Source organism: Trichechus manatus, unplaced genomic scaffold (genome assembly GCF_000243295.1).
Source record: "Trichechus manatus latirostris isolate Lorelei unplaced genomic scaffold, TriManLat1.0 scaffold00080, whole genome shotgun sequence".
Lineage (NCBI taxonomy): Eukaryota > Metazoa > Chordata > Mammalia > Sirenia > Trichechidae > Trichechus > Trichechus manatus.
Genome location: NW_004444016.1, coordinates 1,461,906 through 1,474,846, shown reverse-complemented (window position 1 = coordinate 1,474,846; position 12,941 = coordinate 1,461,906). Strand labels below are relative to the sequence as shown.

General features: G+C 56.0%; 2 protein-coding genes across 4 annotated transcripts in view; one reads left to right on the top strand and one right to left on the bottom strand.

Annotated features, from left to right (window-relative positions):
* Nucleotides 1-4,636, bottom strand: part of FAM83G (family with sequence similarity 83 member G) — a 29,779-nt gene extending 25,143 nt beyond the window's left edge. Inside the window, exon 1 of the mRNA XM_004380993.1 lies at nt 4,115-4,636. Within this exon, the coding sequence (XP_004381050.1) occupies nt 4,115-4,636 (522 nt within the window). The remainder of the gene's footprint in view (nt 1-4,114) is intronic.
* The window catches only part of SLC5A10 (solute carrier family 5 member 10), an 84,407-nt gene that overhangs the window by 64,253 nt on the left and 7,213 nt on the right, over nt 1-12,941 (top strand). For 2 of the 3 annotated variants that reach the window (XM_004380991.2, XM_004380990.2), the window contains one exon: nt 12,340-12,447. The exons of the other annotated variant lie outside the window; for it this stretch is intronic. In XM_004380991.2, coding sequence (XP_004381048.1) covers nt 12,340-12,447 — 108 coding nt within the window. The remainder of the gene's footprint in view (nt 1-12,339; nt 12,448-12,941) is intronic. 3 annotated transcript variants of the gene reach the window in all.

Here is a 12,941-nt window from a genome sequence, read left to right as displayed (position 1 = left end):
GTTATCCACCCTCTCTGAGCCCTGACAAGCTTCAGTATCCTCATCTGCACAATGGAGACAACGCCCACTTTATAGAGTTGTTATGAGGATTCAACAATGCAGGTAAAGTGCCTGCTCAGCACCTGGCACATCGCTGGCATTTAATAAATGCCTTGTTAAGCTACTTCTATTCTCCTGGAGCCAAGCCACCAGCCAGAACTTCAGCGTATGAAGGTGGGGGGCCTGACAGGAAAGATGTGGGCTCACTGGCCCCATGAAACCGGGGTTCAGGAAGCCCCTCCTGGCTGTGTGGCCTTGGGCCAGAAATACTCCTCTGGGCATCCGATCCCAGGCCCTGGCTGGCAGGCAGGCAGGCGCGAGATCTGGGTCCTAGTCCCACCTGGGGCAGGGGGCCTGCCAGGGGTGCCAGGGGCCCTGCCACTTGTTGTGGGGGTGTGAGGGTCTCAGCATCTGGGGAAAGGGCAACCTGCTAGGCATCTCTACCCTTTTCCTCTGTGGCAACCCCTCCTCAGCCCAGCCTCATTTCTCTGTCAAGGCTGCCACAAGAGCGAGAGCAGGCTCAGCCCTCCCAGGCGTGATGCTACAGGCCCAGCCTCTGGTATGCAACTGGAACCCCCTAGCAGGTTTTTCCCCAGATAAGTCATTAGCTCCCAGGGGCTGGGGGAGGGGAGGCATTCAGCATCCAGCACTAGCTGGAGAAGCAGGCAGGTGGGAAGGCGTCTGGCTCAGACAAGCAGTGGCCTTCCGTCTCAGAGGGCCGGAGCTCCTGGGGCTGGATGATGGCTCAGAGAGGTCGAGCTGCCTGCTCAGGGCTGCACAGCCAGTTGGAGTCAGACCCAGGAGCTGCCTATACCTGGTTTGAGAGAAGTCTAGACCACAGCACAGCAGGATGTCAGACTGGAAGGGACCCTTCACAGTCTCCAATGCCTGTACCCATTTTACAGATGGGATGACCAGGGCTTGAAGAGGAGCTGGGCTTGTTCCAGGTCACACAGCAAGGTAGGGGCAGAGCAGGGGACCTGACTCCAGCACTCCTGGCTCCTCGGACTCATGTCCACTAGTTCAAGTCTTTTAGGGATGGGGGGCCTGGTGGCAGTTCTGATGGGAACACAGCCCCTCCCGGCAGTCGAGTTGACGTGGCTGAGAGGTGCTGTGTCACTTCCCTGCCCCAGGGTCTTCCTGTCATGCTGACACAGGGCAGGATGAGGAGCTGGCAGGCAGGCTGCCTGATTCAGTGCCAGCAGCCAACCCAATGCCCCAGGAAGGGTGGGACCAGTATTCAGGTCAGGGGGTCGCACAGTGGAGTTCCCATTCTGGGCACCAGGGGGGACATTCTCCCTGCACTGACACCAGGGACAGGAGGAGGAAGGAGGAGGCAGGGGCAAGTGGATGTGAGGTAACTCAGGAGGAGAGATAAGGCAGGGGAAGCTCCTGGTGGGCAGGTAGGCAGGCAAAGCGCCCTGTCAGCGTTCGTCAGCGCTGGCGACCCAGCCCTCCAGCCCTGTGAGCCTGGGAAGCAGCCAGAGGGGGAAGTTGGAGTGACTGCAGGCAGCCTGGGTCCACTGCCCTCCCAAGCCCTGCCTGCTGCTGCACCCCGCCAGGGGCCAGGCAGAAGGGGGCAGGCCCAAAGTCTGGGGGCAACACAGGCTGGTTCCTGCCCCTCCACCCAAGAACAAGCTGGATGCCCTTTGGGCAGGGGCTAACTAGTCAGGCCTCAGTTTCTACCTCTGAAAAATGTGGCAGATAATGCCTCCTGAGATTACAAAATGCCAAGCACTCAGTAAACAGCAGCTAGTGTTATTAGAGCCCTCCCACACACACACAGGGCAGCCACAGGTCCCCACAGGGTCTGGGATGGACATGGCTGGGAAACACGTGGGGGCTCGGCACACCACTATCCTCTGTGCCTCAGTGTCCCTATCCATAAGACCAGTGGCATGGCCTCTGTCCCCTCTGATCCATCCTGATTTGACCAGGGTTCCCTGACTCCCCACAGGAGCACTGCTGTCTGGGGCGGGAGAGGGAAAGTCTTGGAGAGTGACCCCCATCCCACTGAGAGGCAGGAAGCAGGGGAGGGCAGTGCCCACCTGCCGGGAGGCTTCAGGAGGCCCCGACTGAGGCTTTCAGCAGGCCTGGGTTCTAATCCGTGATCTACTTCTCCTGGCTATGTGGCATAGGCAGACGACACTGATAACCTCATGGGGCTTTTGTGGAAAGCTAATGAGGTTATGGGGGACCAAGGGGCTGCATGGGGTGGCTGGGTCTCAGCTCTTGCCAGAAACGTGGGAGGAGGCAGCAGGGGAGGCCATAAGGGCACAGTTTGGCCCAGGCACCCCTGTCTGTCTCCATCTCTAGGCCAGGCCATCTGTCTTTCCATCCAGGGGAGATTAGACCCTTCCGCTGTTCCCATGCCATACTGGGACCTGGTGTCTGCCTCCTTCCTACTGCTGGTGGGAAGAAGGGTCATGGAGGAGGAGCCCTGGCACAGCAGGCCTCAGTCTCCCACTTTTAACATGGGGGTGGAGGCTACATAATGGAATCCCAGCGGGCTCTCTCTCGGTTCTATGACCTCAAGCCAGAGCCATCCCCCACCAGGCCCCCAACATCAGCAGTGCGCTTTCCTGCCTCACAGGAGGTGTGGGGCAGGTTATGCAACCTGAAAACTACGAAAGTCCTCTCCTCCTCCTCACTCTCATCACCTGATTCCATCTTCACAACAGTTCAAAGACATAGCTTTTATCTTCATCGCCTCGATTTTACAGACCAAAAAACTGAAGCCCCAAAGCTGTCTGGGGTCAGCCAGCAAGTTGGGAGAGGGACAGGCTGAGAACCAGGCTCCCTGACCTGGGCTATCTGACTCATTTGACCCCTCTTGGGACAGGGACTCCGCCTTTCCAGAAACCTGAGCCATGGCCACCTTGCCAGCTCCTGACCCACTTGTGGTTTCTCGGCCCAAGAGTTCCCCCAGGCCTGTCAGTTAGCCAGGGTGGGCCACACAGCAAGCCACTGCCCCACTCTGGGCCTGTTTCCTCCCCTGGCGGTGAAGGAGTGAGACTCATCTGAGAATACCTCACCCCACAACCCAAGGCCAGGACAGACACTGCTAATCAATCACTACTCTCTAGGGAGCCCAGACCTGGCTTCAGAACTCTTCTCAACACAGATTTGCTTTGAAACCATGACACCATAAAAAGACACTGCCCTGCAGGAGACGCACTTGCTCAGCCTGCCTGTCCCTACAAGCAGTGAGCATCCTGTTGTAGAATGTGTGCCAGGGTTTCAGCAGAGGATGGCAATCCACACTCAGGGCACTGTGGTGGGGCCCTCACAGCCCAGCAAGGGTAGTGAAGGGGAAGTCCACACAATGGTTTGATGAGGTCCCTCTCAGCAGCAAAATTCAACACAAGTGGACAATACGTGGCTGTACCCTTTCCGCTTCCACCCCTGAGAACCATGCTATATCTGCACCCAGTATCCCAGCCTGGAAAATCCCTGCTGTTGCAAAACTCACGGAAAAGCTCGGAGAGGGTAACCAGCTGGCTCTCGGTCACCCACAACAGCCAGGAAAGAGCCAAATTTGAACTCCAGGCTGACCTTCAGGCCAGCCTCAGATGGACTCAGGCCTTTTCTCAATCTCCATGACTACCCTCCCCCCAAGACTTTCTCCAAATCAACAGAAGCAACACTAGAGAGCTCCTGGGGTGCGTGAGGCTCCTGCTTCTCAAGGGTGAATCAGAGCCATCCCAAGAGAGATGGGAGAGAGGAAGAGAGAGAAGCCCCAGTTCTTTCCCAGCCCACCCTATGGAAGCACCTTCCTCTGGGAACTTGCTCTCCAGGTCTGGGAAAAACAGACCCCCCACCCCCACCCCGCCCACACACACAACAAAGCCCTTTGAGACAAGGGCAGCCCATGGTCACCTCTAGAGGACCCAAGCACCCTCCCCCTCTGCGAAGAAACTGAGGAACCCCACAAAGGCAGAGAGGAACCCTTCAACGATGAGGCCTATGGGGACCTCGGGCACAGTTTTGGGACCCCGTGCTGGGCTCTGAGTTAGCGTGCGCCAAGTCATCGGTGGAGCCTGGGGGCTTGCCCGCTGGACCAGCGCTAGCTCACCTTCTGGGCCTGGCTGATCATCTTGCGCACCACTTCCTTGATGTGCACCTGCCCGTCGATGGGGGGCTGCATGTAGACGCTGGCCCGCGTCACACCGCGGTAGGCGATGGTATCTGGCCAGCCCAGGTCCAGCTGGGGGATGGAACGGTCCGACTTCTGAGGCCAGTACTCCAGCGAGGGCAGCGGCTCGATTTCGGTGGGGGCGCCGCCGCCCGCCCCGCTGGCCCCCTCGCCCTCGCCGCCGGCGTCCACGGGCTCCCGGAGCGCGCCCGCGCCCCGCGGATCCTCGGAGCCGGGGTCATACACTTCGACAGTCTCCAGGATGCGCTGGAGCTCCAACTCTGAGAGGAAGTCGCGGATGTTCTCCCGCTTCAGCACCTCGTAGAAGGCTTCGGGGCCGCGCTCCGCCAGTGCCTCCAGCGCCAGCCGCTGCTCCTCGCTATAGAAGAACTCGGGCTTGGACTCGCTGGAGCGCCAGTTCACGTGGCTGTCGTCCAGACATTGTACCTGGGAGAAAGCCATGGTGCCACCTGCCCGGAGATTCTGCAGGCGGTGAGCGGGGGACGGGCGAGCCCAACAGGTCCGATCCTACTTCCGGGCGCTGGCCGGGGCGCAAAGCACGCTCCAGGGCCTCGCCGCCACCTCTGCGCCTCTGTCCATGGAGCATGCAGAGGGAGACTAGGTGAGCGAGGTAGGTCAGAGGGCGGCCGGGCGGGACCAGGGGCGGAGGGAGTTGAGGGCAGGGAGGGGCTGAGGGATACGGTAGGGGGTGGGGCGGAGGAGTAGCGGGAGGCAGGACTGTGGGACACCGTGGGGGGCGGGGCGGAGCGGAGAGGAAAAAGTAGGGGTCGGGGCAGGCCTGAGGGACAACGCGAGGGAAAAAGTAGGGGTCAAAGCTGGGCCGAGGGACACCGTGCGGTGTGGGGCTGAGGGAAGGGACCCACACTCCCAAGGGCCGCGGTACCTGGATCTGTCGGGGATGTCTATACAGGGGCTCTCTGAAGCCGCCCGAACTCCTAAGCCACTTCTGGTATGACCAGGACAGGCTGTGAACTTCTCAAAAGTTCCCGACGCTGGGAGGCGCGAGCCCCTCACAGCCTTTGCTGGTCTGGGCGGCCCCGCGTTCCAGTGGCTAGGGGAAGGGAGAGGTCTTAAGTGCAGGGTGCTGGGGGTTGGCAATCTGTGGGTCTTTCAGGGGGCGGCTCGGGTTCGCGAAGGGTCTGGGCCGGAAGGGCGGCGGCGCGGGCCAGCTAGCTTACCCGGAGGCCGAAGGAGGGGCGGCCGGGGGCGCCCAGCCCGCCACCTGCGGTCACGTGCCGCCGGGGCGGGGCCGAAGCTGATTCACCCCAACAGATATCCGCGGAGGTTTGGCTGGGGCGCGCCTCTAATACTCCGCTGTCCCGGTCCCGGAGCCCAAATTCTGAAAAGCCCGGGGACCAAAAGAGCTCCGGGGAGCCCTGCAGCCCAGAGACTGTTCTCCCCGAAGTCACGCGGCGAGTCGACAGCATTGGCCCCGTCTGCCCCAGGTCGTGCTGGTAATCCTGGGAGTCTGCGAGGGCTATAGAGATAGCCCAGGCTGGAGTAGGGCAAGGTTTGTCCCCACCTCAGGTGTCTTCATAGAGTGGGTTGTGCTGGGCAGGGTCACCAGGGGCTGGTCCTGCATTGCTGAATACAGCCAAACCTGAACCCGGGGTGGGGGCAGGCCTGGCTCTCAGCCCCGCGTCCCCAGGGCTTGGGACCCTAGTTATAGGGGGTGTGGGGGCCACATCTGAAGGCAGGCTGCCAGGGTGGGGAGAGCAAAGCCCATTAAACCTCACCCGACCAGCGGCTCCAACCCTGTCTTTGCATGCCCCAGCCGTCTGCTAGGTGCCTGCCAGGCCAGCCCTGCACTCTCGCCCCCTATCGCTCCCCTGGATCACCCTGGATATGCGGGAGAAGGGGGTAGGGATACTGCTTTGTGCCATAGAGAGCTGGCTGGGGACATCTCTAGGCCTCCTGCCCATGAACCCCCTCCTCCGGGTCTGAGCTGGAGTTGGACCCTCCTCACCTTCCACCTGTCCAGCAGCCTCCAGTCCACCCCAATCCCTCCTGCCCTGGGCATTGACTGCACAGACACCCCAGTGATCCCCATCACTGACCACTTCAGCTTCAAGCCAACATCCCCAACCCCGGCACCCTGGATGGCTGTAGCCCCTCCAAGGTACATGCATGCATCCTCCCCTGACCACAGTGAGGGGAGCACATCACAGGGCAAGCCCCGGACTGGGAGCCCTGTGACCTGATTCATGGCCCCTCCTGCCACTGTAGACCCGTGGCAAGACCCTCACTAAGCCTCAGTTTCTCCTTTGTTCTCACAACTGCACAGAGGCCCCAGGGCTCAAAGGGAGCCCCGGTTCTCAGAGTTGAAAGGGCTCTGGCCTGTGGACCTCTGCAGATACCTGCTAATAATTATAGGGTCACAGGAAGTTGCAAAAAAAAAATGAACAAGTGGTCCTATGTACCCCTTTAACCAAGTCTTTCCCAATGGTAATATCTTGTATAACTACAGTACAATGTCACAGCCAGGAAACTGATATTAATACAACCCACGAAGCTTATTCACATAGCACCAGTTTACCTGCATTCGTGTGTGTGTAGTTCTATGCCATTGTGTCATGTGTACGTTTGTGTCACCACTATCACCATCAAGATATAGAACTATTCCAGCACCACAAAGATCTCCTCTGTGCTACCTCTTTATAGCCATACCCACACCTCCCCTCCCTGCACCATTCCTTACCCTGGCAACAGCTAATCTGTTCTCATCGCTATAATTTTAAGAATGTTCTATAAATGGAACACACAGTACATAACCTTTTGGAATGAGGGCAGTGAGGTGGTAGAATTCTCGCCTACCATGCAGGAAACCTGGGTTTGATTCCCTGCCGGTGCATTTCCTGTGCAGCCTCCACCTGTCTGTCAGTGGAGGCTTGCCTGTTGCTATGATCCTGAACAGGTTTCAGCAGAGCTTCCAGACTAAGATGGACTAGGAAGAAAGGCCTGGCAATTTACTTCTGAAAATCAGCCAATGAAAATCCTATGGATCACAACAGTCTGATCCTGTTGTGCATGGGGTCGCCATGAGTCTGGGTTGACTAGATGGCAACTAACAACAACAACCTTTTGAAATTGACTTTTTTCACTCAGCATAATTCTCTGGCGATTCATCCTGGTTGTTGCATGTATCAATAGTTTGTTCCTTTTTCTTTTTCATGGAGGTCTTTCAATGGCAAAAATGGTTTGTACTCAACTATTAACCTAAGGTTTGGTGATCCGAACCCGGCAAGTGGCACCATGGAAGAAAGGCCTGGTGATCTGCTTCTGTAAAGATTATAGAAAGCCCTATGGAGCAGTTCTACTCTGTAACACATGGGGTCATCATGCATTGGAATCGACCCAATGGCAACAGGTTTTATATTCCATGGTGTGGATATATTTCATTTTCTTTACCCATTCACCTATTGAAGGATATTTGGATTGTTTCCATTTTGGGGCTATTACAAATAAAGGTGGAACATTCACGTACAGGTTTTTGTGTCTGGCAAAATGAAGACATACATCTTCATTTCTCTGGGGTAAATGCACAAGAGTACAATCCTGGGTTGTAGGATAGTTGCACGTTTAGTTTGTTATGAAACTGCCAACCTGTTTTCTAGTGTATCTGTACCATTTTACATCTCTACCAAGAATGTATGAGTGACCCAATTTCTCTGCATGCTTGCCAACAATCCTTGGTGCTGTCAACAATTTTTATTTTAGCCATTCTGATAGGTGTGTAATGATATCTCATTGTGGTTTGAATTTGCATTTTCCTGATGGCTGATGATGTTGAACATTTTTTCATTTGCTTATTTACGATCTGTATGTCTTCGGGTGTCCTGGTGGTGCAGTGGTTAAAGCACTTGGCTGGTAACCGAAAGGTCAGTGGTTCAAACCCACCAGCCACTCCTCGGGAGAAAAATGTGGCAGTCTGCTTCCGTAAAGATTACAGCCTAGAAAACCCTGTGGGGCAGTTCTACTCTGTCACGTGGGATTGCTATGAGTCAGAATCAACTCGACAGCAGTGGGTTTGGTTTTGGTATGTCTTCTTCAGTGAAACGTCTTTCATGTCTTTTGCTCATTTTCTAATTGGGTTGTTTATTTTTTTACTGTTGAGTTTTGAGAATTCTGTATATATTTTAGATACAAGGCCTTGGTCCTGTATGTGGTTTACAAATCTTATCTCCCAGTCTATACCTTGTCTTTTCATCCTCTTCACAGGGTCTTATGAAGAATAAAAGTGTTTAATTTTGATGAGGTCTAATTTATCAATTTTTCTTTTTATGGACCATACTTTTGGTGTCAAGTCTAAGTACCCTTTATCTAGTCTTAGGTCCTGAAGATTTTCTCCAATTTTTTTTTCCCCTAAAAGTTTGATAGTTTTACGTTTTACATTTCAATCTGTGAGTCGCTTTGAGTTCATTATTGTATAAGGTCTGAGGTTTAAGCTGCGGTTTATTTTTTTGCCTGTGGATGTCCCCAGAAGTGTTTCTACAAAAGAGAGCTTATATAATCACCCAGCTCACGAGCCAGGGATTGGGAGAGCTGGCTTGACCTCAGGTCTGTTCCTTTTTCCTGCTCCCCACTGTGACGTAGGTGCCTAGGCTGGCTCTCAGGGATGCACCAGGCACCTGACTACCTCTAAGGGGTGTGTTCAGTAGCCTCCTTGGGAGAGGGTCGTTCGATCAGTCAACAAACACTGACAGAGGCTACCATGCGTTGGCTTCTGCTGGGCAACGTGGGGCCCAGGCCCTTCCCTGCTCCATAGTCATGTCTGATAGGGAAGGCAGGATGGACACAGGGCCTGTGGAGCCCAGATGTCCACAAAAAGTATAAGTTCCATAGGTTTCTGAAGGAAGGAAGGGCGCTTCAGGGGAGGGAACAGCACACACAGAGGCCCAGAGATGTCCAAGGGATAGCCTGGGGCACCAAAGGCGTGGCTGAAAGTAGTGAGGGGGTGGCAAAGTGGGCAGAGGGCCTTGAATGGCACATTAAGGGGCTGTGATTCCTCCTGCTGGGGATAGAGCGATGGAGAAGGGTTGGGAGCAGGGGATAGGTGGTGTGGGCAGGCTGTGGTCTCAGAGTTCTTGCTTCTGGCTTGGAGGACAGGCAGATTAGGAAGGAGACCATGGGCAACAGAAATCAGCGAGGAGATGGTATAGCCCCACCCCCGTAGCCAAGCACAGTGGCCACCCAGTGGGCACGTGGACACAGAAGACCTGAGGGCAAGGAAAGAGGCAGCTCCCAGATCTGAGTGTAGGCTCTGGCTGGGTGCAGGTGCAAAAATGTTCAAGGAGGATGGTCAGGCCTGCAGAAGCCAGTGTTCTGGCAAACCTGGAAGCCCCTTGCCCAGTTCCCTGGCACCCCTGGCCCTGGGGAAGCTCGCCTGTGAGTTGGCACATCAGAGGGAGGAGAGGTTCTTTCTTGTTGGTCAGCACAAACTCTCCAGCAGGCTAGCAGTGGGAAGGAGGTAGTGCCCAGGGCTGAGAGCCTGGAGCGGGCTGAATAAACTGGAGAAGAATCTACTGACTCGGGTTTTCTGAGCCATTATAGGGCTGTGACTCCTCACCTGTCCCTCCCAGGAGGGCTGGGTCTTCCAAGAGCCAGAGCCAGCCTGTCAGGCCGGAAGCCCGGACCCCAGTGGTCTTCAACTCCTGCCACAGGGCTCCCTGCTGTGTCCTGGCCCAGCTATGCCCTTTCTGGCTCTGAAGTTCTTCATCTGCTAAACTGGTGGGGGTGGAGGTGGTTGGGTAGGGCAGGGGTGGAGGTAGTTGGGTAGGGCAGCCGGATCAAACTGTCCCTTAACTCCTTCGTGGAGCTTTCTGGGATCCTTTTTCCCTTTCCTCCTCTCCTATAATGCTTTCCCCCTCCCTATTCACTCATTCATTCATTCATACAACAAGTGTTCACACGATGTCTCCTCTGGGCCCAGCCCTGGGCTGGGCTAGCCTGGACTCAGAGATGATTCAAGCCCAGTGTCTGCCCTTGGGGAGCTCCCGATCTGGTGGGGAGGTAGAATATGTAAACAAACAGCTGTGACTTAGTCCCACAGGGAGTTGTGGGAGCCCTGGGAAGGAAGCTGCTACTGCCTGGGAGTGGGGGAGTCAGGGAAGGCCCCAGAGGACAAGCCCTTAGCAATGGGCGTTGGAGCAGGAGATAAACAAGGGTGGGGGTGGGTATTAAACTGGGACAGCACACCAGGAGGAGGGGATACTCTCTGTAAACGTAAGGAGGTATAAGAATACTAGGTGTGTATGAGAAAATAGAAGCAGATCAGGGGGGCTGATGTATGGGTGCCTGGCCAGGAAGCAGCTGGGCCAGTTGCCAAGGGCCTTGAATGCCTTGGGAAGGACTTTTCTTCCAGGAAGCCAGGCTTCAGGGGTGGGGATGGGGGAGGAGGTTCCTGAGAAGTCAGTAGCATGATCAAAGCTGTGGCTTTGAAAACTCACAGTCATGAAAGATGGCTGGAGAGAATCAGTGAGGAGCTTTTGTGCCAGAGGTGCCTGAGGTGGGGCCTGGGCCTGCCCTGATTGGGGTCACTCAGCTTGGGAGTGGGTCGGGGAGAGGGGAGCGGTGTGAATGGTGCTGCTGGCCTGGAAGCAGGGTCTGAGACCTCACCTCTAGTGGGGCTGGGGTCCAGGGGTACCTTTCAGAGGGGTGCTTGGAGGGGGCAGTGCTGCACTCAGAAGTGCTGGGTCTGCATAGGGAGCACCCAGAGCCCCGGGGCGTGGGTGCCTGCCACATGCGGCCTCACAGCCCAGAGGGACCACTTGTGTCTGCAGTGTCCCCACGCCTGCCGCTTCTGGAGCGGGGATCGGGCAGGTTCTGTTTCTGAGTCATCCCCATCACCACCATATCCTGTGGGTGCTGCCTTCTGTGGCACCTCCTGGACGTCCCAGGAGAGTGGCGCAAAGGGCTTTTAGAAAATGTTTCATGAGAGGAAAAGTGGGCCTGGGACTGACTCTCCATCTCCTAAATTTTGGTGGTGAGCAGGGCCAAGATCCACCGTGCCTGCCTCGACAGAAGACCTGTGAGTCAAACTCTGAGGGCATGGTCTTGTGGAAGCAGTGCCGCCCCAGGAATGGAGCCGTGGTGCGGGTTGTGGGGGTGGTGCGGGCACGTAGCCTATGGGTGCAGGGCTGAGTTCCTGCCCCAAACAGGGAGAGGCCGTGGGCCCTGCTCCAGAAGCCCATTAAGGAGGCCTGGCTTAGGGTTGATTTAAGTGTGGGCTGAGGCCCAGGAAATTCATCAGTCCCTCACCATTCAACACAGTATCAGCATATGACCTGACAATAAACATGCCCAAGTAATTCCAAGGGTGGTAAAGGATGAAGAGAAGTGATGTGGGGTGACGGGACAGAGGGAGCATAGGGTGGTGGAAGGTGATCTGGGGAAAGCACGCGCCAGGCAGAGGAACAGCACATGCAAAGGCCCTGACATAGAAGTGAGGTAGGAGGGAGGAGAGGCTGGCACGCTGGAGCATGGTGATGAGGCAGGAAGGAGATGAGATGGGAGGAGTTGATCGGGGCTGGATGATGGTGGGTCTTGTAGACCACAGAGAGGAGCATGAAGTTTATTCTAAGTGACTGGAGGGTTCTGGCCGAGGTATGGCATGACCTGGCTCCGAGAGCCCTCTGGAGGCCAGAAAACACCGCTGGCCTAAAGCTCTGACCCTAGAGCCACATTCATGTCCCTTCTAGGGTGTCAGGGACAGGCCCAGGATAGGGGGAAGAGCATGGAGGAACAGCAATGATGGCCTCCCAGCTTTTGCGTGGTTATATCCGGCTTGGTGAGCTGCAGGGACGAGTGAAAGCAAAGACCAGGAAGAGGCCGAGTGCCGGCCTCCGCCCTCTCTGGCCTCAGTTTTCCCCTGTAGGGAGGATGGCTGGGGCAGAAAAGGAGGAGAGTCCAGTGGGGACTTCTTACCTGGCAGGGCCATGGGAAGAGGGAGAAGGATTTCTGATGGAGGGCAGCAGGCAGGAAAAGAGTCTGGGGTGTGAGAAGCCAGAATGGCTCTCCATGGCTTAGACTAGGAAACTGAGGCCCAGCAACTAACCACTTGTGTAGGTGGTGACAGAGCAGGTACTTGTGTGTGCTGGGAGGGGCAGTGTGGAGCGGCATGGGCCCTGAGCCTCCCTCTCTTACAGATGACGTGGGCTGTGTGGTGCCCTCCGAGTGCCTTCGTGCTTGCGGGGCTGAGATCGGCTGCTCCAACATCGCCTACCCCAAGCTGATCATAGAACTGATGCCCACAGGTGAGCCTATCTGGGTGGCTCAGCACTGTGGGCGGGTAGGGGGTGGGGCAGACCCTTGGGCCCAATGCGGGGTGAGGGCCCCTAGGAGCTGCAGGGGCCACTTTGGGTCTGATGTGACACTTGGTCTCGAGCAGGATGTTCTGCTCATAGGGAGAAAAAGAAAAGTAATACTGATGGAGATCGCTGCTTTAGAACGCTGTGTCCAGGCCCTGTTCCAAGGGCTTTGTCATTGTTAGTTGCCATGGAGGCGATTCCGACTTTTGGCGACCTCATGTGTGCAGAGTAGAACTTTACTCCATAGAGTTTCTAAGGCTGTGACCTTTCAGAAGTAGATCACCAGGCCTTACTTCAAAGGCACTGCTGGGTGGATTCAAACTACCAATCTTTTGGTTAGTAGTCCAGCACTTAACCATTTGTACCACCCAGGGACTTCAAGGACTTTATATGCAATTGCTTCACTTACTCTTCTTAAGAACTATATCTACTGTTATTAT